General features: G+C 51.5%; 6 protein-coding genes across 6 annotated transcripts; 3 read left to right on the top strand and 3 right to left on the bottom strand.

Moving 5' to 3' along the window:
* Positions 1 to 527: 527 nt before the first annotated feature.
* Positions 528 to 4,791, top strand: TRIVIDRAFT_230295 (uncharacterized protein; the record flags this gene model as incomplete). Its single annotated transcript, XM_014102442.1, has 2 exons — positions 528 to 553; positions 1,287 to 4,791. 2 exons carry the CDS (start codon positions 528 to 530, stop codon positions 4,591 to 4,593), a joined length of 3,333 nt encoding a protein of 1,110 aa, XP_013957917.1.
* Positions 4,792 to 7,475: 2,684 nt separating this feature from the next.
* TRIVIDRAFT_230294 (uncharacterized protein) lies at positions 7,476 to 8,831 on the bottom strand (the record flags this gene model as incomplete). The annotated part of the gene is made up of 1 exon (XM_014102441.1): positions 7,476 to 8,831. The coding sequence occupies one exon, from the start codon at positions 8,562 to 8,564 to the stop codon at positions 7,476 to 7,478; it is 1,089 nt and encodes a 362-aa protein (XP_013957916.1).
* A 241-nt stretch (positions 8,832 to 9,072) lies between these two features.
* Positions 9,073 to 10,058, top strand: TRIVIDRAFT_63875 (uncharacterized protein; the record flags this gene model as incomplete). The annotated part of the gene is made up of 4 exons (XM_014102440.1): positions 9,073 to 9,157; positions 9,240 to 9,407; positions 9,792 to 9,919; positions 9,972 to 10,058. 4 exons carry the CDS (start codon positions 9,073 to 9,075, stop codon positions 10,056 to 10,058), a joined length of 468 nt encoding a protein of 155 aa, XP_013957915.1.
* A 9,365-nt stretch (positions 10,059 to 19,423) lies between these two features.
* Positions 19,424 to 20,694, bottom strand: CDK1 (uncharacterized protein; the record flags this gene model as incomplete). Its single annotated transcript, XM_014102439.1, has 3 exons — positions 19,424 to 19,718; positions 19,812 to 20,487; positions 20,658 to 20,694. 3 exons carry the CDS (start codon positions 20,692 to 20,694, stop codon positions 19,424 to 19,426), a joined length of 1,008 nt encoding a protein of 335 aa, XP_013957914.1.
* A 738-nt stretch (positions 20,695 to 21,432) lies between these two features.
* TRIVIDRAFT_111090 (uncharacterized protein) lies at positions 21,433 to 23,257 on the bottom strand (the record flags this gene model as incomplete). Its single annotated transcript, XM_014102438.1, has 2 exons — positions 21,433 to 22,986; positions 23,041 to 23,257. 2 exons carry the CDS (start codon positions 23,151 to 23,153, stop codon positions 21,594 to 21,596), a joined length of 1,506 nt encoding a protein of 501 aa, XP_013957913.1.
* Positions 23,258 to 23,531: 274 nt separating this feature from the next.
* TRIVIDRAFT_37147 (uncharacterized protein) lies at positions 23,532 to 24,798 on the top strand (the record flags this gene model as incomplete). Its single annotated transcript, XM_014102437.1, has 2 exons — positions 23,532 to 23,703; positions 23,753 to 24,798. The coding sequence occupies 2 exons, from the start codon at positions 23,532 to 23,534 to the stop codon at positions 24,796 to 24,798; spliced, it is 1,218 nt and encodes a 405-aa protein (XP_013957912.1).
* Positions 24,799 to 25,240: the final 442 nt, after the last annotated feature.

The following is a 25,240-nucleotide window of genomic DNA, read 5'->3' as shown; positions in this document are numbered from 1 at the left end:
CGGCGATCCCTCAGGAAAAATGAGACGGTTACTAATAGGCTGTGGAACACACGACGACTGAGTCTAGCACTTGGTAGAGCAACAGTGATGCGACGGCCCGTCTATGTTGCGGAGGGATCTTGATGTAAGTTGATAGAGTCTCGACGTGATTGAAGTAGCAGTTATTGACGACTTAACCTGCAAATGTGTATTCTGGATTAAAACTACTATACAATAAAATGTAACTAGGTAGGTAGTAGGCGTCAACACACAATGGTATGTACAACCTGATTGATAGCGCACTGCTAGCCACCTCATCCCACCAATATGGTGTCTCACTCGCCTTGACCTCGCCAGATCTGATAAATGCACAACAGGCACGTGAGGTGCAACTGTATTACGCAACTTGAATATTTTCAGCTGCCTTCTTCTATTGGACTTGCTCACTGCAAAGTTGCAGAGTTCATTGGTCGAACCATCACGTGACCACACTCGATGACGTCGGCCTGTCGCTTCGTGTTTGTCAGCTGTCCGGCACAAATATCGCGATGCCACACCACACACAGCCTCAGCTGTAAGCCAGTTGACGTTTATGCTTTGAGGGAAATATGCCTTTGATTACGCCACAGATGGGTTGCGCTGGCCTCTGCAGAGCATCGAAACGAGCAGATCACAAACCGACTTCAAGTTCCTCTCAGCTCAATCACGTGCAGCCCGTGGAAAAATAACAGCCTCCTCCTTGCATCGTGTCGTGTCTTTCAGCAGCTTTCAGCACAATAAGAGCTGCACCCGGTGTACACGGTGAAGGCCAAGACCGACAAACGAAAGATCGCTATTACAGCATACAATAGTACGCCATACAGAACTGGTGGCGTTTACCACATGCAAACGGCTGCGTTAGTCGATGACCACCTCCCAACAAGGACCCCTGCAGAGTGCGATATTTGTGCGGATTTTAGCGTCAAAAGTGAGCCAGGAGCAGCTCAGCGTTGCCTTATATATAAAGGACGTCGACAGCAAGAGGAGCATCCTTTTGTTCTTCACCGCTGCAACTGATTCCATCTCTATTATCTATTACAATCCTAATTCTGACTTTGGCAAAATAACAATAAAAAAAAAAGAAGAAACACGCCACGTCTTATCAGCAAGTGAAACGTGTCACAACTACGCTAGTACACAACATCACTTGGGGCCTCTATCAAATACTCCGGCGGACGCTTTCATCGCTACTACTGCTGTAAAACCCCCACAAACGCATCCCTTTGGGTGCCCATACTTAATCGCCGATTGGTGCAACAACACGGCAGATCATACACGATGGTCTCGTCCAATACAGCTACAACAGCCTATCTGCTGGGGAACCTTCACTGCCCATCATGTGTGACCCTCATCAAGTCTCTTCTGCAGGAGACATTTGGTGACAAGATTGTTTGGGTATCACCAAATCTGGTGACATCCATTGTAACAGTTGAGCACGATGACCATTCGCCCGACTTTGTCCGTGCCATCGGCAAGACGCTTGAAAATGTCGGCTTCGAGATTTGTGGAGTCGATACCACTGCCTCTGGCGCCGAAGAGCTGAACAACAATCCTCAAAGCGATGACATGCCTGACAGCGGCGGCCTCTTTGACAGCTGGTCTAGTTTGTGGGCGCAAAAGCAGCCGGCGCCGGCTGTAGAGGCCACCAGAGCTGCGCATCTAGAGAATTGCGAGGCGTGTAAAGCACACAGACCACACGATGAAGAAGATGCCGATCAGAAACTAAAGTCGTCCTTCTCGTTTTCGAGCCTACGCAAAGACCAGGCCATCGACACCATCGACACAATACCGCTTGATGGCGTTGTCACCGGAGATGAGAGTCAGCCCCCCTTATGGCGAGCGACGGTGTCTGTTGGCGGAATGACCTGCGCGGCTTGTGTTACCGCTATTACAGACGAGTTACAGAAGCTCTCCTGGGTGTCAAAGGTTGCCGTCAACCTGGTCGGGAACAGCGCCACGATCGATTTTGTCGGCCAGGAAAAAGAGAAGGAGCTTGTCGAAGCTATTGAAGACCTTGGTTACGATGGTGCAATTGATCAGGTGGTTAACCTCAATGAGAAAAAACCCTTGTCAGATGAACGACATGTGGAAATCAGAATCGATGGCATATTTTGCCCCCGTTGCCCTCAAAGAATCAGCCAGACCTTGAAGAGCTTCGGCACCCATGGTGTACAGATCCTGGCCCATCCGTCTATGGAGCACCCCGTTCTGAAGCTGCGTTATATTCCAAACTCACCTCAATTTACTGTGCGCCACATCCTGAAGAGCATCGAGGCCACAGATCCATCTCTTAGGGCAAAAATATACCACCCGCCTACGCTTGAAGAACGGTCTAGGGCCATTAGGGCGAAGCATACTCGACAGCTGTTCTACAGAGAGATCTTGACCATCGTTCTGGCCATTCCCACATTCGTTCTGGGTATAGTATACATGAGTCTTGTGCCAGACTCCAACTCCACCAAGCATTTCCTGATGAAGCCGTGGGTATCTGGTCTTAGCCGTGTAGAGATCATCCTCTGCCTTCTCGCCACCCCCGTGTACTTTTTTGCAGCCGACGTCTTCCATGTTAGAGCCATAAAAGAGCTGAGGACACTATGGCGGCATAGCAGCCGTACGCCGTTCTTGCAGCGATTCTACAAATTTGGCAGTATGAACATGCTCATGTCTCTCGGAACAAGCATTGCGTATTGGTCTTCTATCGGCCAGATGATTGCGGCGGGAGCTGATGGCGATGCTGATATCCCCGAGGATCGGTTCTATTTCGACTCTGTGGTCTTCCTGACCCTCTTCCTCCTCGCCGGTCGGCTGATCGAGGCCTACAGCAAGTCCAAAGCAGGTAATGCGGTGGAAGCCCTGGCAAAGCTGAGGCCGACTACTGCTCTGCTGATAGAGCAAGATAAGCTGCAAGGCCAAATCACTATGACGATAGACATGGACCAACTGGAACACGGAGATGTTATTCGAGTGCCTCACGGCTCATCACCGCCAGTTGATGGTGTGATTTTGTCTGGCGAGACGACATTTGATGAATCAAGTCTGACAGGTGAATCACGGCCTATCAAGAAGGGCGAAGGAGATGAGGTGTTTGCGGGAACCGTCAACAAGGGATCTGCTGTGGTGGTCAAGGTCACAGGAACTTCTGGCAAGTCTATGCTTGATCAAATTGTCGAGGTCGTCAGAGAAGGACAAGCAAAGAGAGCACCAATGGAACAGGTAGCCGACCTTTTGACGTCTTACTTTGTCCCAGTGGTGACTCTGATAGCCATCATCACATGGGCTGTCTGGATGGCGCTCTCGTTTACCCATAACGTGTCAAGCGATGAGTTGGATTCATCAGGAGGTTCAACCGCATTTGCGTTTCAGTTTGCTATTGCCGTGTTTGTTGTGGCTTGCCCGTGTGGACTGGGTTTGGCTGCTCCAACGGCGATTTTCGTTGGAGGAGGTCTCGCAGCCAAGTACGGAATCTTGGTCAAGGGCGGCGGTGAGGCGTTTGAGAAAGCCAGCAAGGTGGGCTGCGTGGTCTTTGACAAGACGGGAACGCTCACGGTTGGAGGAGAGCCTCAAATTACAGACTCTGCCCTTTTCCCTGATGGAACCATCGATGGACTCAGCGAAGGGACTCTCCTCTCTGCTATGAAAGCTACAGAAGAAAACAGCAGTCATCCCATTGCAAAGGCCATTGTTGCATTCTGCAAGACGGATGCCAAGCCGGTTGAGCTCGAGCAGATTGAGGAGTTGCCGGGCAAGGGCATCAAGGCCAGCTGTAAGAACCAGCCTTTCGACATTGCCGTGGGCAACGAGAGCCTGATGAAGGACTTGTCTGCCCGGATATCTTCCAATGTTGGGAGCCTGCTGGAAACGTGGAAACAGGAGGCCAAATCTGTCGCTCTCACCGCAACACGGCTCCATGACGGCGGCAAGTGGACAGTCACTGCTGTCCTCTCAATCTCAGACCCCATCCGCGAAGAGACGCTCCCAGTGCTTGAGGCGCTGCAAAAGCGTGGGGTCGAGGTATGGATGCTCTCAGGAGACAATGTGACGACGGCGCAGGCTGTGGCTCAGAGGGTGGGCATTCCTACTTCCAACGTGCTCGCGGAGGTCTTGCCCTCGGAAAAGGCGGCCAAGATCAGTTATCTCCAAGGCTCGATGGGCAGTAACGGTCAGCGTCCAATGGTAGCCATGGTGGGAGACGGCATCAACGACTCGCCCGCGCTTACGACCGCGGACGTGGGCATTGCCATTGGCTCCGGCAGCGACGTGGCTATTTCGAGCGCCGACTTTGTGTTGGCCACGTCGAACCTGCACTCCGTGCTGACGCTCCTAGACCTCAGCCGCGTTGTCTTCCGCCGCATCAAGATCAACTTTGGATGGGCAGCGGTGTACAACGTGTGTGCGATTCCCATTGCGGCCGGATGCTTGTACGCCATCAAGACGTCGAGCGGCTCGCACGTCAAGCTGGACCCCGTGTGGGCGTCGCTGGCAATGGCTCTTTCGAGTATCAGTGTGGTATTGAGCAGTCTGAGCCTGAGGACCAAGATTCCCTGGCTTGGGTTTCGCAACCAGCAAGTTGTATAATTCTACGGCGTTATTGTTTAAACATGCAGGGGTTGTTACTATGTCGAGGCATACAAGGGTAATGGGGCATGGATTCCACGGATTGAATCTTTCTTTAGGACGGGCCATGTGTTGGTAGTTTTGCATTGGTACAAGTATATGTTATGCTTTAGTTTAGTTTAGTCTGAATCCTTCAATGGCAGCCTGTTGTTGATTTTCAACCATGTTGGTCAAATCACCGTCCCATCGCACGTACTCTGTACTTTTAAGGCTATTCAGCTTTCTTCCTAACACTCACAGAAAGATATAAATATAAACACGGCCGAAGCCAGCAGGATCAAACGTTTCTGTTGCTTCGGCGACTCGGCCGCTCAACTCGGGCCCGAAAGCGTCGCCGCGCGGCTTAGACGGACGAGCCAGTAATAACAGGCGAGGCTCAACGATGGATTCCAGGTTGATTCCTTTCTGAACGGGGGGGGGGGCACTCCAAGCTTGCAGGTACTTTGACAGCAAGTACCGCTACTTATTTCTCTATATGCATAGATCAAAATCCAATCCCAACCTAAATTCCTTCTGGGGGCTACGAGTATAGCCCATGTTGCGAGGGAAGTGCACTTGGCCCGGATGACGGGCTTTCCATCCTTAGCGGGGGGTAGGATGGAATTATCGCGTGGCCCAACAGAAGAATCAACGAAAGCTCCGGACGGGTACCTAGGCTGGGCTGGGGGAGGCGCAGCCAGCGTCAAGTATAGCAGGATTTTGCTTAGTAGAAAAAAAAAAGAATCCGTGCGTGTTTTTTGCGTGTTAGTTTTGGAGCGCATTTTCATGAGCCGGTTCTGGTAATCCTGTAGTAGTATTATAGAGGCTTGTCAGCTCAGCTGAGATGGGGGGAAAACGCGGGTCAGGGCCAGGGCCGGGCCAGGTCATTGCTTAGGCCAGGAGTGCATGGGGCAGATTTGGAATTTGGGATTTCTATTCTTGTGATACCTTCAACCAACAACCATTTTTGCGTCTGTGTGTTGGGTTGGGTTGGGTATTCCTGACGGTTTGGTTTTTTTTGTTTGTGTCTGTTTGCGGTCCACACGCAATCTCCAATCTGCATCTCGAGTACGCAATCTCTTCCGCATGCACGCACGCAAATAACAAAGAAACAATAACCCCGGGAATTATCAAATCCAATCTTAAAAAGAAGGCTCGTGCAACTTTTGATATCACACGCAGATTCACCGTCCCACAACATGAACAAAGAAAAAATACTGATGGGGAGGGGGGGGGGGGGGGGGGGTATCACCACGAGGCAAACAGACAAACAACATGTCCATTGTCACGCCTCCCCAAAAAATCCCGATTCCTTCAAAGAGAAAAATCTCGACGCAACGAAAATCCTCCTCCCGAAATCCCGTCGCTCTCTCGCTCTTCGGCAATAAGATGATGCCTCACCGCAGCTACGAAAAAAAAAACAAAAAAGAACGCCGAATCCGGGCTGTGTCTGTGTCCTGTGTGTACAACAAAGGAACAACACACGCCCCCCGATCAAGTAGTCTAAACCTTTCCCATTTTTACAATTTATTTCCGAACCGTAATTCCCCGTCCCTCGTGGCACAACCACATCACATCATATGCAATGTAAGAAAAATCAAAAAAATAGCCACACTTATTAGTAGTATGTGCCTCGTACATGATGCCCAAAAGGGTAGTGTGTAGTACCGGCCTAAAGGTTCGTTCTAATGACTCCGGCAAACACGCATACGAACACGACTTTTTGGCTTGGAGCGTATTTAACAGAGCCACAATCGACCTACGTAAACAGTTCGCCTCCCCCGACAATTATCTTTTTTCCGAACGTTCTTTTCTTGCTTTCACCGTGATTATGATTATTGCGTCATCTTGTATTACTTCATATCCTAGCACAAAGAAAATAATAATAAGTCGAAATTAAAATAGCAAAAATAAAACAAAATAATGGCTGACAAGCAGCTCGGCTGGATCCCCCCACCCCCTTCACGTCGTCGGCCGCAAACGGCATGCAAGGGTCAATCGCCTGGAATTACTGACACGTCCATTCACGATTAACACCGATCTGGCTGCAGTCACAATCAAGTGCCGAGCCACGGGCGCAAGCAAACAAGGAGGGAAGAACAAGTGCTGACGCGCATAGTGATTAATCAATAAGCTGCTTTGGGCTTTGTGATATTCATGGGCATCCTCCAACTCTAGAGAGGTGATTATCTAATGTAGATTGCAGTAATTCTTGAGATCCTCCTAAAGAAAATCACAAAAGAAATTAAGCAAAAATATAGTTTATCAAAGAGGTCAAGCCAGTATCCTCCAAGAGGATCGGGCAGTGAAGCAAAAAAAAAAAAAAAAAAAAAAACAGAAAATGCAAATCCCAAATCCCACCAAAAACTCCAAGAAATTCCCTTGACCCCAATTCCCAAGCCAGGCAGGGTTATCCCAACTCATTGTAAGCAGGCCCCTAGTTCCCCCTCTGCCCTCTCGACTTCGCCTCGTTGGCAGACCAAACCAAAACCCGCAAATAGAAACATGACAAAAAACAATGGACCCGTTTCCCATGGCCTAAGATTCGCTTGGCGTATGCACATGATATCTTTTGTATAACAAATTGATTGTGAAAATGTAAAAAAAAGGGTGGTGGTGATTAGGCGATTGTCAAGATGTGTTCCACTGTCGATGCGCCGGCCATGCAGCTCTCTTCTAAGGAGACATGTCTTGTATAGTAGATAGATAGTTAGGGGGGCGAAAATAGCAAAGAAAAGACAATCCGCGACGCCATGCTTTTTGTAACACAAAGGTGATTTAGTGTTGAATAGAACAAAGGAAAAATGAAATGAAAATAAACGCCCAGGATTTGCGGCTGCAAATCGATGCGAACAATGGGGGATTTATCGGACAGCGACGGCGGCGGTGCCGATGAGGCGCTCCCACAATGCGCGCCTGTGTCGCTTCTTGGTCGTAACCTCGCCGAGAGGCTCGTACGAGTCCGCGGAAATGTCATAGGAGAGCATCCGCGCGCTGGGCTGCACCTTGGGCTCCTCCCGGTCCAGGACAATCTCGACGGGCGAGTCATACAGGCTGCCTTGGCTAGCACCGTACAGGTATGGTGAAGGGGACTGTTGTCTGCTCGAGGCGATGGACGAGGCATAAGAGCTGGCGGAGCTGTAGACCAGTCCGGGAGGGGTGACTGAGCCGTTGCTGTTGGCACGATAGTGGTCGGGGCTGGCGTGGCGAGATCGGGAGCTCCGGGACGAGGCCGGGCTGGGGTACCGGGCCGCGGCGGCATACATTTCCTGCTGTCGCTTCTTCTCCTCGCGGTGGCGCATCTTGCGGGCGTGCCTCTCTGCAATCTTGAGGCGGAGGGGCTCGAGGAAGGAGTCCAGCTCGCGGTACAGGTCGTGCTCGGTGATTCTCAGCTCCCACTCGAGCAGGAAGAGCAGCTGCTTCTCCATCAGGTTGACCTCGGTGCGGGTGAAGCCAAAGCTGTAGTAGTCGGTGTTCATGTGGGTGTAGTTGGCCCAGTGCTTGTTCTTGGGCGAGCTGTCATTGAGGTACTTGGCCGAGAGGATCAGGGCCGCCAGGAAGATGCGGTGGGTGGTGCATCGCAGGCCGCGGGCCATGGGCTGCAGCTTGGACTTGAGGCGGTTGAGGTAGACCAGGGTCGACATGAGGGTTGGCACCTGGACATTGGAGGAGACGACCAGCTGGGTGATGAACTCTTCCAGCGTGGGCAGCGCATCGTCGGTGCTGCAGACAGCTCGGGGCTCGGGGGTGCGTGGCGGCGTGAGAGGTCGGTCCTGGCCCTTGGATGATGATTCCCGAGGCGGCGGCGGCATCAGGGTCGAGTCGCAGGCAATGACGTTGTGAGCAGCACTGGCCAGGTACGAGATCATGTCGCGGCTGACGGGCTGGTAGACGAACTGTTCCAGGGCAGCCTTGTTGAGGTCGTCCATGGAGAGAAATGATCTTGACGCCATGGTGGTGTGTGTAAGTGGCCCAATGCAAAGGTGGGCTGTCGGGATCGGCGGTGAGTTGTGTTAATTAGAAGGATAGATGCTGCTGCTGATGGCTGGGGGAACAAAAAACACCAAGCAGACGAGAGGCGATGATATATATAAAGGCGACAACCACAAAGGGGTGACGCAGAGAGAGGTCCAAGAGCAAGTTGGAGGGAGAGGCCGTGTTGAGCCGAGGATGGAGCCCAAAAGACAAAAGGAGGACGGGATCTGAGGATTGCAAGGAGACGATGGAGAGGAAAGAAGAGAGGAAGAAAAGAGAAACGGCTCGGATGAGGATGAGGGATAGCAAATGTATTAAATCGAGGTATCGCAGCAAGTCAGTCAGACACGAAAGGACGTGTGCATGTGGCCCTTTTTTAGTCGAGCCAGTGACCTCTGCTTCTGACGTTTGGGGTGTACACGAGGCTGTATACGTGCACGCAAAGTACAGCGGTACAAGCACCAGCTGGCGGTCCAGGCGCTAGCGATGCGCCACAGGGAGGGTTGGGCCTCTGGGTGTGCCGGCGGGGATGCCTGCGGGCTGCAGGGGTTGGCGATGGAGGGTACAGGCCGTAAGGAGGGGTACCTGGGGGGGAGGTACCGGCAGACAGCCAACGGCGGCGTGGCACGGCGACTGATGCTAATGTACTGCAGTCGACGTGGCGGGCCTTGGGGCGGTCAGAGACAGACAGCCTGTACAAGTACCACAGGTACCTCTGGAGCGTCGCAGCTGGGGTGGCTGGGGGGGTACTAGTACCGGTGCGGGTACAAGTGCGAGTGCGTTTACGCGCGGTGAGGGTGGCGGTACCGGTACGGGGAACGGTACGACGGGCGAGACAGCGACAAGGTACCGGTGCTCGGGGCTTGCTGGCAGACGCTGGGCGGGGCGAGACGCGAGACGGCCAGGCCGACAGGGATTCTCAGCAGGGCTCGTTTAGAGTTGAAGGTGTCAGTTCGCCAAAAGGCTGTCGGAGCAGCGGGTGCTTCGGTGGCGAAGGATTGGCTGGTGATGGGCTGTGTTGTGTTGTGTTGGATGTAGTTACTTGTAATAGCAGATTGGGGGAGAGATGGAAAGATTCCGAAGGATACCGGCTGATTTGATTTGGGGGGTGATGAAGAGACAAAGAGAGAGAAAAAGAGAGAGACAGAGAGGGCTGACTGATGAGTCAATCAATTAAATCTGCTGCAGTGTAACAAAATCTTCAGACGATGCCGTGTCTAAGGGATGGCCAAGACAAGACAGCTGCCGTGTGCAAAGAGGGTTGGAAATGCTCAAAGCAGAGAGAGAAATGTTTGCTGTCCCGACCCGGTCCGGTTCGTGGGTTCCGAGGCACGTACGTCGTGCGACCACTTATTGGATTGGATGGTCCGATGTAAAACTCGTAGTCTCCTCCGCGATATGCCAACGTGGCGCCGTCCGATCCAGCGGAAAGAGGGGCGAATGATTTGTTGGGCCTGAACGAAGGCGGTTGAATTTTTTGCGACGTGTCTAACCGGCTTTGCGCTGTGAAAAGCTGTTTGCCCCGATTCAGACGTGGCGTCAAGGGTTGGCAAAAGAGGATTTTCTTTCTTTCTTTTTTCCTGAATTGCCTAATGCGCGCCCGAGTTTCGGTGATTCCCTGACAAGGAAGCGAATGCGGTGAGAGCGAGGGCTGCAAGTCAAAAAAACCTGGTCCGATCGAGTGATGCGATGCCAAGTATCAATGCTCTGTAGGGCAGACAAGGCAGATATATATCATGCAATGCAGCCTTTTCTTGCCTTTCTACTAGATATATCCTTTCCCTTTGTAGGATCGAATCGGATTGGAATCCAATAGCGAATAGTCCTCGTCAAGTAGGGAGTCGGAAAATGCAACAAGCTCAGGCTCTAAAAGCGCTACCGGGATGAATTATGCAGCCAGCCAGATGCAGGGTCCGAGGCGTCGAATGACAGTCAGAAGGGGTCCGTCCAGCGGTCGATCTGAAGGAGCAAATATCAGGTTTCTACCACGCAGTGGTATGCTGTGACGCTGATTGAAGGATTGATTGGCAAATCTGTATCCCTTTTGCCGTCAATTAAAGTCGTAATCACTGCGCTGCAGCGTTCCAGTCCTTTGGTAAGGCACGAAAAAAAAGAGGGAGGGCGGGTAAAGATGGTGGGGTTGGAAGACAAAGAAAAAAAAAAGGAAAAAAGGAAAACAAAAAAAAAGAAGGAGATTAAATTAGAATGAGGATGCGGATGAGGAAAGAACGAATCGAAAAGGAATCAACGACGACGATGCAGAGCATTTATTAATAAATCATCCAAACCGCCGTGACGGGACTTGATGAAACAAACCATCAAAAATAGAACCTGATGCCGCTCGACTGCCGTCAACTCGATGCCTCTTTGCAACAATCGCTGCCATCTGCTGCCTCCGTGCTCCGTAAAACATGCCCGGCAAGCTTCCGAACGACAAGCATGGCGCCTATCCAGCAGCCGGGCTCGTTGACTGGCCGCCAGAGCTTGTTGAAGCCCCCCCTGGCCTCATCTCAGCCAGCGCTGCGTAGCTTGTCGCGGGATGCCTCTGCCCGCCTTCATTGGCCCGCGGCGCTGCCATCTTGAAACCAGCTCATATTCGAAACCCTCTTAAACTACGGAGTGCTGTGTGCTCTTTCTGGGGCCTCCCCCGCCTCCCTCGACTCGAAACACTGGCCCCTTGGACCAATTGCGTCCCGCGTCTCGCACAACCTCGTCCAACCTCGTCCAAGGAGCCGCTGGCCAATCACGGGCCTCGTCGCCAGCGGCAGCCGACGGCGCTGAGGCGATGCCGATGCGATGCACTATTTACGATTGATGCGATACGATGCGAGCGGAACGAACGAGGGCGAGCCGCGGCCCGGCGCTTTGACGGGAAACGCAAAAACGCAAAACGCAAAGCAGAAGCAAAAAGTCATTGGACGGCAGGGCAACACGCTGCGCTGGCAAGGAAAAAAAACAAGATGCCCGAATCCGTGCCATGCCTGTTTTTACCCGTCTTGCCCGTCTCACTGCTCTCTTGATCCTCGACTTGCCTTATCTCGCCCTTCCCTTGTCCTGGGCCAGATGATTTGCTGTCGGGCCTTGATGCGCTGGCCGCCGCACCGACCAATTGATGCCCGCCAAGGCCCTTCAGCTGGCTCTCAGTTAGGCAAGTCACATATGAAGTGTCATATGGATCCCCAAATGTTATCAACGCGAAGAGGAAATGCACATGTGAGACATCAGGTGGTAATAGGCCCTATTTGCCGTGACATTGGAACAAGGGGAGTCATGATCGGGAAAGCCACGCCGCAGCCGCGGAGGGGCCACACCAAAGAAAACTTGGCCAACCTGGGCATTTTTGGTTCAAGTTTTTTCATTTTTGTCGTTTCTCTTGAACCTCCTCGCACTGCGTAAGACAGACGGACGGCCAGCCCACCCTCCATGTTGCTGCGTGAGCCGCTCCAATGCAGGGGCAAGAAAGTATAAAAAAGAAAAGAGCAAAAAAAGCAATTTTACATTGCATGAGGCACTGCGGCCCGCAAAACTCTCTTGACATCCAGCATGCGGGCGCAAAGCATCAAGTGATGGATTAATTGATTGATTGATATATATTGATAGACTGACTGATAGACTGATTCCATGGATGGGGCTCAATCAATACTATTGACTGCCTACAGTAACATCCACTGCCTGCTGGCATCATCCATCTATCTGCCCGTCATTTCCCCCTCTCCAGACGCCCAGCAAGGCGTTCTCCGCTTATCGTTCTGTATGGGGGATGATGCCTCCACGCTTCAAACCGCCTCCTCCCCTCTCCGTCTTGTCATGTTCGTAGAATTGATGGATACCTGACTATCCCGCGAGTAAGACGCAGGTCACAAACTTTTTTCATATATGGGGTGCCTCGACCCCTGGCCGTCACCGTGGCGTCTAGCTTTTCCTCGCCGCCACCCGTACCTTTTTTTTGTTCCTCGTTCTGTTTTGCATATCACTCTACTGCTCCGTATGTACATGAGTAGCGGATTGTGGCCCGATATGATTCATCAACATATTCCCCCCTCCCCTTCAGGTTGAGTCCGCAAAAAAAAAAAGCAATAATACGACTACTAGCACTTGTTTATGTTGCAGCGTGCCGTATCCAATATCAAATCTCCCTCCCTTACTTGTCTAGCGCCTCCGCTCTGGCCAGCCCGACCAACGATGCTCCGTAGCCTCTGCAATAGTCTCTGCTAGCAGTTCAATCCGGGGGTGATCAGCTCTGTTAGATCCGATCCGCGTGCAGACACGGGCAGCCGGGGGGCCGGGTCTAGCGGACGATAGTACAGGTACTTGCCCTGTCACGTTGCTTTTTCTGTGCGCCCCGGTCTAGAGTACTTTGCACGCTTTCGCAACTCAGCTTGCACTGATTGCCTGGTCAATTAGTACTGATTCACATTCGCTGGCTCAGCAGCTGAGTTCAGGGTAGGTGGTCAGCCGAACTCGCTTTGCGCTCAGCTGCTGCCGTCCCTGTCCTCTTTCGCTCCTCTTCATTTATTTAGCATCTACCTAGTACCGATAGTAGCAGGTATCCTATCATTGATCCGTTCCATGGTTAATATAGGTACTCCTAGCTGGCTATCAATTCTCTCCTCCTGACTCCCACCAAACTTTCACCATCGCCCTCTCGGCTAAAAGCCCGTCAATCACGTCCGCCCGAGATGCTGCTTGTCTCCTAGCCCAGCGCCACAGTTTGATCCTGCCAAGCTGATGGCCGTCTCAATGCGATTCAGGAGCGCACCAAAACTACCGGAGCACTACCTAGCACCTTAGTATTGAACTTTTTTTTTTGCTGGGGAGAGCCAAGGCTACTCCGCAATTTCATGTTTCAACATGATCAGATGTTCAGCATCAATCAATCAGATCAATTGCCCGCGCATAGCCCGAGAGATGGGCAATATCAATGCAGGTCCGCCAACCTCGACTAAGGCAAGGCAATCATCAGAAGTAAGTAGGGTACTTTGAGTATTGGTGGGAGTACTTGTCTCCCAAGTACCGACTCTCAACTCTCGCCAATCATGGCGTGCTTGTGGCTCACCCGCCCAGTTACTCTACTCGTGGTGCCTGAACCGTCATCGGCCAATTTACTCGAAGCCTAAAGGTCCCGCGTTAAGCACCTTGAACTGTAAAACCAACCTCGACGATTGCGTGCACCAATCACCACCGGCCCGTGGCCTTATCGGGGGCTGTTGGTCTTCTATCCTCCGTCTTCTTTCTCATTCATGCAATGCCACGAGTTCGCCCAGGCCTAATGATGAGTACATACATACATGCAGCTACAGCTACAGGGTCTTGGACATCTCATCTCATACCCACTTTTGAAAAGTAGGTGAAGGGGGGATACACAGAGCAAACGCAGGAAATTGACCCCGGTTGGGTGCAAGCACAAGTGAATTTTTTTCTTTTCCTTGCTTCTTTTTTCGTTCGCATGCATGGAGCCAGTATACATACGTGCGAGTATCCCATGTCAAAGGCCCCATGTCCCCATACGAGGATTTGCTTGGTACATATCCGAGCGGGTCGGCGAGAGACAACACATCAAGGCGTGGCGAGCGAAGCGTGGGGTTGGCAAGGGAAGAGGGCCGTCGTCGGGCCCGTGAGCGGCATGATCCTTGACCGCTGAAGATGCAAAGTCGCCCATTGTTTGGGCTATGATTGATGTGATGTTGTATGTGCCGTATCAATTGGATGGACGAAGACAAAACAACGAACAGCCTAATTGACACCAACTACCTACCAATCATACTAGAGTGCTACGGTAAGCAGAGCTGAGGGCTGCCAGGCCAGTCATATCTCGTACACAGGGCGGGATATACGAGATGCACCTGGAATCGACTGATCCATTGGCTCTCCCTTTCTCAGGGAAGACGATGCCCAGAGTGGTCGCCTCCACACATGTGACAGGCGGGTGGCCACCATCTCCGACTCCTTTTTACTACAAACACAGCAAGTAGTACAAGTACGCAGGAATTGGGTGGTAGACACAAAAGCCATGGTGCCGACAATGTACGAGACACGACATTGACATGGACTGGACTGGGCTCCATATTGTGCTGTGCTCGTACTGTAGCACGGAGCATGTTGCCGAAATGCATGCCCGCCCGATATAGCAGCAGCAGGGCATGGATGAGAATAATACCGCAGGCTTAGTTGTCAACGCTGTGCATGATGCGAACGTTTCCATCTGCTGCTTCTTTTCTTCTTTCACCGCCACTGTTCTGTAGGTATCGTGTTCGGGGAGAAAAAAAAAAGAGGGACCTTTGGATGCCCTTTTCCCGATTTTCTTCATGCACCTAATACTGTAAGCAAAGCAAATGCTGGGTTGGGCAACATTTTTCCTTTTCGTCCTTGGACAAATTGAGACAAATTCATTTAGTAGCTGGTGAATTGTTTCCCTGCCCTTTGTTTGATGCGTGTACGAGCACAGCAGAAACAGGCGGGCATTTAACTGGACTCGTAGCGGAGCTGTACAGGTACAGGTACTGGTACAGGTACTTTACGATCTTGTACTCGCCGTACCCCCCCAGAGCAATCAAGCAGTCAATCAATCAAGCAATCAATCAATCAAACCCTCCCTCAGCCAGATCTCACCTGCTGCCCCCCTCGGCAATACATCATGATTGGCTCGTGCGGCCTGAAACAAGATGGCGCACCTTGTTCCCTCTTGGCGCCACTCGATTGCGCCCAACGCGATGCCACGACAATGTACGGAGTATACCTGTCTGGTACGTACCCACCTAAGGTACCTCGAGGGCGTTGCGTTGCGCCTTACCTTAGTAACCGTGTTCCCGTGTTCCATGTCGAGCTGTGGCTGACAGACTTTGTTGAGTGTGGCTGACACACGCCCGCCCAGGGACCACGCAATCTTCGCCTTCGCTTCAGGGAGAGTCATGGAATCAAGATAGCTGGGATATGGATACCTAGGCAATAGGGTAGGCAGTTTTTTTCTGGTAGCTTGCACAGCCCAACTTTTGCAGACGAATACCCTCGCCTTGACTGTGGGCTTTTTTTCTGAGTCACGGGCGAGCCAGGGAAAATCAGACCTGAGCCCTTGTTGGTAGCGGTAATGCCAGCGGCAGCTTTGTCGTCATGGTACGGTAAACTACTGTATCCGTACATGCGTGAGTAATACCACGGGGCTTCGCATTGGCTAACCTGCACAGGTGAGATGGAATAAGGTACTCGTAGATGCAAGGCCATAACCACGGCTGCAAAGATGGGATATTCACATGTGCACAAGCCTGCCAATAAGCAGACGGGAGTTATTAAACCTCCTTCACATAACTGCCATAGTGGCAATAGTAGTAGCAGTAGCAATAGCCCAGCCAAAACAAGCAAAAGATACACAATGCAACCCCCATCCCCATCCCCCTCTCCAAAATGAAACCCCCATCACGAACTTCACCATCAAGTGATGCGAGTCTCGAACAGGGCTCCTTTTGCCCTCTTGCACGAGTCGTTTACCGACCCGATGACGAAGTGGCTCCTGGGTCACAGGATGAGGACTTTTTTAGGGATGCCGTACATGCCATCACAGGCTTTTCCAAGCGTGTATATGAGATGTAGTATGATGTAGTATAGCGTCTGCCACACCCACGGTTGGGTATGTATGGCACATGCTAAGAGGCTCTGGCATGTTGGGGTAAAACGCATCGCAGCCTCTGCTCCAACCAACCTGTAATGCGCTCAGTCATGTGCATCTCCACTGTCGCATCGAGAGGGGGTCTGCTTGTGCTTGTGCTTGTTGTACGTGAAGTCGAGATGCCGTCTATTGGGTACCGTCGCTGCGATATAATTATCACCCCGTTGTTTGGGCACGGAAATATCTTCATCTCATGCAATCTAATGCAATGCAAGGCAAGGCGATACCCCATCTCTCTTGTGCTGCATCTCCGCCCTCCCTCTTCCTCTCTTCCTCTCCTCTCTCTCTTGTCCAGGCTTGCGCTTCCTATTCGCCGACATCAAAGCCCCAATGTCTCACTTTCGTCTTGTCTTCGGTCAACCTTCACGAGGCAGCATCGCCATTCTAGCATCCTCATAGTCGGGCATCCCCGGTCCATCCACCACAACTCATGTCATGGCCGCATTCACATGCCTCTCTCTCCCTCACTCTCTCTCACTCACACAGTCTCTCGCCCTTTTGCCCGGAGGAATTCGCATAGCTCGTGTCACTTTGTAAAACCCCACGAACAGATTAGCGCATCATCACCGAATACCACACGGTCCCAAGGACAAGCCAGCCTTCTCAGCCCCTATGCATGTCTCACTCATCAGCTCTTTCAGGCCGCGTTAGGCAATCTAAGCCGACTGCAATGCATTCTTTTCATCTTCCTGTTTTTTTTTTCAAGCCCTACTATTCTATCTTGCTACACACCTAGAGTTACTCCGATTCATGCACATGTCATTCCTTGCCCCTCGGCAGTGGTCCGTCAAGCGTCCAAGTAACACAGCCCCAAAACTCCAAAATGGAAATAATGGCTGCAGTTACCAAAACCTCAACCAAAGCTGTCCTTAATTTTAACTATACTGTATCATGTGAGATGATCCTCGCGAATCCTCCCAAAATCCCGGAATATTCCTCAGCCGCCGATGTAAAAAGAACTCCCCAGCCCAACAAAGGCCAATAGCCACGACCAGCCACTCCACGTAATTAGTCCCAAGTACCATTCTGACTGCATCAACGCGGCGCAGCTACAAGGTCCACAAACCACCGGCGCTTCTCTCTTCCGTGTTTCATCAACCGCGTTTCGACCGTTGCATTGCATCTCTCGGGTCGATCCTTGAAATTTCATCGCCGGGCGGCTATCACAGCCGGCGTTGGGTAAGTTTGATAGTAGAGAATCTCACCACCTCTCGGGAAATACAAGGGATTTTGCTTTAGCGTGGGCGCTTACTGCGTTTTGCGTCTAACCGGCCAATCGCGGCGCGGCGTTTCTCGTTCCCAGCCTTGCATGTAACTGTATCTTACAAGGAGACGGGAGAATATGATTCTGAAACGTGGGCTTGCCTGTATTACCTTGTTCTCGACTCTTCTACAGGCTGGGGGAATGCATGTGCGAAGTTGTGTGGATACAAAACGCTGTCAAGACAAACTGGCCTATGCTGGCAAATGCTCTTACCAAAGACGTGAAACAAGTAATCAAGTCATCAATGTTGACCAAGAATCAAAAGTGCCGATGGGATTGAACGCTACGGTACTGCTCATCTGATACATTGGCAAATCTATCTTCCTATTTTGTAATATCTTTAAATTTGACTTGCTCATGTACTTGCTATACACCATAATATTGACAGAAAACCACCTATCCGAGTATACAAAACCTCATTCAATGCCACTAAACGGCTATTTGACCTCAAATATACATGATATCCATCACCCCTAGACTATCAACTCAAAATTCGCATAAAACTATGCCAGAAGTTTGCTTTACAGAGGTTAAATTTAATATCAAAATGAGAAGTTCAACAATACTGTAACAGCTGGTTCAATAAAATGCTATGCCCCAGCCTTTAGTTCAAAATGCAGAATCAATCCATAACTTAATTCAATCCGCAACAACCGATCAAATTAAACCTTGGAGATTCACGCCATACTACTGGCAGAAACACAGAAAGCATGGCCGCTTATCCAGGTTCATGGCCAAACTCAAAACACATGCGCAAAAAGGCCCGAACAACAAAGTTCAAACGCAATACAACAAGAAGTTTGCTTTACATCCCGAAACAACTTGTCTCTTCTCTCATCTCAAAGACGTAGAACCATCTCCTATAGCAGAATCAGCCGTAGATATATCGACATTATTCCACGCGTAGATTAACTGGCGGTATAAACATCCCTGGCCTCAATCCAAACATGTCTAATTAGTTTACACATGCTTCGCCATTTATCCTACTATAATTCCGGAGGACTGCTTTGCAAAAGTGTGACGACAAAATACTACACCAACTCCAAGGGACTTGAAGAACATATCCGACGTCTCGAAACAAGCCGACAAGACACGTCATCCTTGTACAAAGAGTCAATCAAATCATGAAACGTGGCGCCTGTTGAGACCAACTCTGTCATCATTGCAAATACAATCCCTTGGATCGCCCCAGGTCCATCAATTGGTCAGTACAGCATATGGGCGTGTTTCACATGGCAAATCCGTCATCAAACAGACATCATCAATCACACAGATTTCACACAACCGTCCAAGCTCCCGCATAGAGTAATTTTCTCAAGTTCATTTCCCATCATTCATATCATCTACTATTACCCTCATGCCGATTGTTACCCATTCCTCCCAGAAAAACCTTGCATTGTCCCTTGCATATGCTGTACATGAAAACATAAAAAAACATTAGTCTGCTAAAAAGGAGCCAGTCTCGTGCTCATATTCCCCCGTTCCGTAGACACGTGTGGTGCGGTTATTCGCCTCAACAGTTCCAGCAGTACGTCGAGCTGCGCGCATCAACCACGTCATCCGTCTCTAACCCCCTTTGCATTGCCTATCCTTGTTCCGGCGTCTGACCGTAAATACTAGGCAGGGCAACCAGATGTCGGTGTGCTCGCAAATGCGTAACCCAGCAAAAAGGACTCGACTCTCTGAGCGACAAATTCTGCCGTCTTGAGATGAGCCATCATAACAATGCCATTCACGTCATTGCTTTTCGTTTCCCCCTTGGCCCCCTTAAGATATAGTGGCCTTTTGATGATGATGCAAGTATCCTGAAAACCAACAAAAGTGGGAAACCATATCAGCTGTCCACGCCACCATCTCAAGAGCCTTTGCTTTTGTAAGATAGAGCGTCACATGTACGGAGCCACTCCGCCCATCTAGTGGAAGTAGCTGGCACCGCGGGCTGCTGTCGGGGCTGCTGCTGGCGTTGTTGTCGCTGGCCCAGGAGTGGGAACGTAGTCCTCAAAGTAGGGGTGGTTGCAAGCTTGCTTGGCAGAAATTCGCCCTGCAGGGTCGTAGACAAGCATCATCTCGAGTAGATCCAAGCCCTTATCGTCGAGGTTGGGGCAGAGCGCCTGTGAGTAATCTCTCTGCCACTTGGGGAAAGAAGCCTTGAAATCGGGGTAGGATGTGACGCCGGGCCACAGGTCTTCGGTAGGGGTTCCGAGGGCACTAGGACATGGTAGATACCAGTTAGCCAGACGAACGACGAATTGCGCAAACAAGAGGCCTGTTAAACCATTGCTAGGGGAGTATCTTTCTTACCGGAAAATGCGGAAGATTTCGTCAATTTCCGAGTCACCTGGGAAAAGAGGCTTGCGAGTACACATCTCAGCAAAGATGCATCCAATCGACCACATATCCACGCCGGTAGAGTACTGCCTTCCACCAAGGAGAATCTCGGGAGCTCGATACCAGAGAGTAACAACCTCGTGCGTGTAGGTTCTCAGGGGAACACCGAATGCTCGCGCCAGACCGAAATCTGCAAGTTTCAAATTTCCCTCCTTGTCAATGAGAAGGTTCTGGGGCTTGAGATCTCGGTGCAGGACACGGTGAGAGTGGCAGTACTTGATGCCATTGCACAGATGCATCATGAACTTGCGAATGACAGCATCGCCGAGTCCAAGCTGCTGTAGGCGAAGGGATGAGCCCTCGGGGAGAGCCTTGCCTCGGCCACCATCACTGACAGGGAGGGCCTCCATATATCTTTTCAGATCCAGGTCGAGGAACTCGAAAACCAGATACAGCTTGTGGCCATCGGAGTGGACGATGTTGAGAAGTCGAAGAATGTGGGGGTCTCGCATCTCCTTGAGGAGAGAAATTTCGCGGATGGCCGTGCTGGGGACGCCCTCGTCTTCGGCCTCGAGTCGGATCTTCTTCAGGGCAACAATGCGTCCGGCATTGGCAAGGTCTCGTGCCTTGTAGACCACACCGTAGGTACCTGTGAGGGTGTCGATGCATTAGCACGAGAGGATAGGATAGGATAGAATAGGGGCATTGACAGGTAAAAAGGAAGAGCAAGGGGATGAAGACATGATATCAGAAAACCAAAAGCAATGCAGATGACTGCGGCATGTCATTGGGGGTAAGTAATTCACAGCAGCAACGTACCCTCTCCGACCTTCTCCAGCTTCTGATAGTTCTCCATGGCGGCGGCAGGTTGCAGAATCAGTCAACTAGTGGATTGGATTCGGCTGTGTAGAGAGAAGACAAGAACAAGCAGCAAGGTTTTGTCTTTTGTCCCTCGTCGTCGTCTACCGTTGCTGTGCACACAAGGAACGCGGCGTTGGTGGGAGAAAAAAAACACGGTTCGTCTGGTCGCTGGGGCGAGGGGTCAACAATTCGCGGTTCTGGCGCGGGGAGCACAAACGCGGTCAGATCCGAGCCTATAGGTGAAACAAGAGCCGGCGAGGTTTGGTTTTGGCTTCTCGAGTGTGTGATGACTCCTGCTTGGTTTAGTTAGTAAGCATCTGCCAGGGGCAGCTCGAGTGCCGATGTTGATGGATTTGTTTGTTGTGTTTACTTTGGTTTGACAACACCTGCATTGTTACTTGGGGCTTTGCCTTACAAAGGAGACGGCGGCTAGCTGGGTTGGGATTGGCGTAAATGCCCCGCCACAGGGACAAGGAGAGCCATGTGGCTTGGAAGTTGGTTATGGATGGTCCAAGATGTTGCGAGATCTCCAATAACAGACATATATTCCCAAATATTTTAAAATAAAGGAGTTGTCTACTCTCCCTATTGAAATATCAGTACTAGGATACTTATTAAATCTTATAAGAGGTAGAGGTGTCGAAGTAATGCTTCTCTTCCCCTTTTCTATCAATTACATGTGATCGTAGCTCGATGCCTGGGTATCATGGTAATTGAGAGCCCTCCTAAAAATCGTGATAAAGAAATTTAATCAATTGATATCCATTACCTGACAGGAAACTTCCATAATAAAGCTAGTGTATATAGTACATCGCCCAAGCTACTAGGTAGATACTGGGTAGGTCGTCGTGAAAAAAACATCATGCCCGCTAACCGAAACCACCAAGTTGCCAATCACTTTGCTCCCAAAGGTTCCTTTCGCCTCAAATCCAATATTTTGGATAGTTTCAACTTCCCCTTCTCTCCCCACCCAGACGGGCCCGCCTCTATGTCTGGGCGAACGGCCACATACCAGCTCCACGCTCTTCGATCCAGCTCAGCTCGTCCCAAAACTCCAGCCCAACTCGCAAAGAGCAGTCGAAGAGCTCCCAACAACCTCCCCAGATTCTCTTGCTTCTCGTCATTCAGCGCGGCTGCAGTCTTCTTACTCCCACCGCCGTCACCACCGGCCGAGACAAAACTCCGTAAAAGATAATTTCTTGCGCCCTCAGGACGGTGAATGGCCATGCCGATTGTTGATACGGCTGGCTTCTTATCCTCTGCGTCAAGCCCCCAGAGCGCCTCGCCAGAAAACGACGATGTCCGCCGCTGAGCCGAAAGCGCATCGTTGAGGCATTCCCGCATAAGTCGCCATCGATCAGGTCCCAACAAGACTCCGCCGTACCATCGAGCGAGCACAACGGTTGTGTTTGTGATGTTTGATTCACGCAAGAGTTCTAGCATGAACTTGCCGCAGCCCGCTTCGCCATCATCAAACGAAGCCTCTTGTACGAGGGATGAGCCGCCAAAACTGGTACGAATCGCCCACGCAACGTGGTCTGCCGTCTTCTCTAGATCAGGATATTTGTTGAACAAGATCTTCATAAGACCTGAGCGCATGGATGGCGACGTTATTGGAGCTGCATGCGCGACGAATACAGATCCCTTTGAAGTAAGCTTGCTGCTCGTTGCCCAGATACTGTCAGACGCTGTTGACGTTATTGTTGATGATGACGAGCTTGCTGCGTCTGCAGATGACGAAGATTGTTGCTTCTCGTCGGTCCATGTATAGCCACCTCTCTTTAAAACGGGGATTTCTCGTCCTAGAACCGAAACCTTGGGTTGGCCGGTTGGTACTGGCGTCTCTCCACCCACCGGTGCCTTTTCGATGCCTATGCTTATAGCTTTGGATCTCGAGTTTGCACTCACCACGGCCTGAGCTAGACTTAGACGACTACTGGGAGGCTGCTCGGGCATCGTGAATCGTAGCAGTTCCACCGCAAACGCAAGCACCAACGGGGCTCTGTTGGTAACCAGCGTGGTCTCCTTGATCAGCTCCTCGTCCTCACACAGAGGGAGCGTCAACGACCCTTCGAGCTCTTCCGGCGTCATGGAGTTGTAGTCCAGGTCCCGTTTGTGCATCTCAAGCTTGGGCTTCTTCCTGTCGGCTGACGCGGGCTCCTCAGCCGCACGCTTATTGCTCTTCTTGCCGTGCGACTTGCACGCCGTGTGAAAGCTCTTGGCAAGCTTCGCGTCGCCGATGGCCTCTTCAATAGTGGATGAAGGCGCCTCAGCAATCTGCTCGATGCTGTTGTCTCATGTTAGTCCCTTATCGCCAGCGTTCACGGCGGCGGCCTCTCGCCTTTTGAGATTCTTGGATTGCAGCGATCTGATGTAACCCATTGCCGCCATCATGGATGCTTTGCGCGCCGTCAGCATGCGCAGCATCTCCTGTAGATCGCCGTGGCCCGCCATTGCTGCGACTTGTGACCGATACAAAGACAGGCTCTCAGGTAGAAACGAAGGCACTCCGCATCACCCGCTTGTCATCCCCCCCTGAGCTGAGCTGTGAATGATGACGTGACGTGACGAGCCGAGCCAGCCAGCCAGTAGTGAATCTCGCACAGTTTGGCGATCTCGGCACCTTGATAGCGAGGGTTGGCCCCACTTGCACCCCCCATGCACACTGTATTTGCTATTTGCACTGCTGCTCTCGCCGGGCGTCTTTCTGCAGCGGAACGGGTCAATGCCCTCAACGCACATGATAGATAACCTCGACATCGTCCTCACCACCTGTGGGCAAAACCCAGAAAACTTTTCTTGTGCCGGCCACGCCTCGAATATGCTCCCTCGATGAACGTCCCAACACGCCGCCTTGCCACGGCCGTGGTGGGCTTTTCACCCTTGCAATGCCGCCTTGCAAGCTCTTCTGTGCGCCAAGCTGTGAAAACTCCTCCAGCCAAACCTTCCTCTCCCACTCCATCGTCCCGCGTTACGAGATCATATAAACCGTTTGTCTCTCCCTGTTTACTCTTCTTGTATCTATCTTAATGAAGCTTGACTGACCCAAAAAGCTTATAATAGCACACAAAAACCCAATATCTCTTCCTCACCACCACCTCCTCCTCCTCCTTCACATGGCCCCAAAGCAGACACTCTCCTCGACATATGGCGCCGTGCCTGGCTCCCCCTAACCGGCGCTTCTATCCTTGCTGGGTTTCTAGGCTTCTACATCCTCGGCACAACAGTCGCAACCATTAAATCTTCCCCTTGCTCCTCTTCTGCCCCCTGCGAACATGCCACGCCTACCGGCCGGCCCCCCGCCCTGAGCGGCGACAACGCCGAGCAGTTCGACAAGGAGCTCAACCTCCCCGAGTGGTGGATGGGCATCACGAAGCTACGCAAGAAGCTTGCCGTCCACGCAAAGGGCACCGTCCTCGAGCTCGCCATGGGCTCTGGCCGAAACCTCGAGTACTACAATTGGGAGCCCCTGAGTACTGCAGTCGAGGCCGCCAGGACAGGTAACATCCCCCCGCCAAAGATTCCCCAGGGCATCACATCCTTCACAGGACTTGACATATCCGTCGACATGCTCGATGTGTCGCGGCAGAGACTCGCCAAGTCCGTCCCGCCTATGGCCGCCTCTGCGCCCATCGTTAAAGCCTCGTCCATGGCCGACCATACAGGCGGCCAGCTCTCCTTCTTGGATGGCCACGTCCGCCTCGTCAATTCGGATGCACACCACCCGCTACCCCCTCCTACTCATACCGAGAAATACGATACCATCATCCAGACCTTTGGCCTCTGCTCCGTCTCCGACCCCGTCGCCGTGCTGTCTAACCTCGCTACCGTTGTCCGACCTGGTACCGGCCGCATAATCCTGCTGGAACACGGTAAGGGCTATTATGGCCTGGTGAATGGGTTGCTGGATAAGAATGCAGGGAAACACTTTGCAAAGTATGGGTGCTGGTGGAATAGGGATATCGAAGCCATTGTCGAAGATGCAGTGAGCGCAACGCCTGGCCTGGAGGTGGTTAAAATCGAGCGACCAAACATCACACAGATGGGAACCCTGGTTTGGGTCGAACTGAAAATGGCAACCAAGGAGAAGACGGCATGATGCTTTCAACGATTCACAGCAACGCACGCATAATGGCGGTCGCCCGCAGCGAGTAGGCTTGTCAACTCACCAAACCCGACACTACATCATTCAACGTCTCAACAAATACTATTCTTGCGACGACCGAGCGTTAGGAAAATAAGCGGATCTTTCTTTTTATAAATGAGTGGTATGCTCTTTTGTATGTACACCTTTTTTTTTCACCATCTTCTTTCAGCGCCCCTTTCACAAGCACTCCTGGCGTGGCCCCTTTTTGGTTGGTTGTCATCTCATCTCATCATCCCCGAAATATAGTCAGAAACATCTAGTATATCTACAGGGGAGTATCTCTCTCAACACATGCCCACATCATATGCTACAAATACAAAGCCATCCAACGCCAGCTCCTTTTCCCTTGAGTATTCCCGGCTCCTTGCGCCATCCCAATGATAACATTAATAGT

Source organism: Trichoderma virens (genome assembly GCF_000170995.1).
Source record: "Trichoderma virens Gv29-8 chromosome Unknown TRIVIscaffold_5, whole genome shotgun sequence".
Lineage (NCBI taxonomy): Eukaryota > Fungi > Ascomycota > Sordariomycetes > Hypocreales > Hypocreaceae > Trichoderma > Trichoderma virens.
The sequence above is the reverse complement of the archived record's forward strand: the minus strand, read 5'-3'. Positions and strand labels throughout refer to the sequence as shown.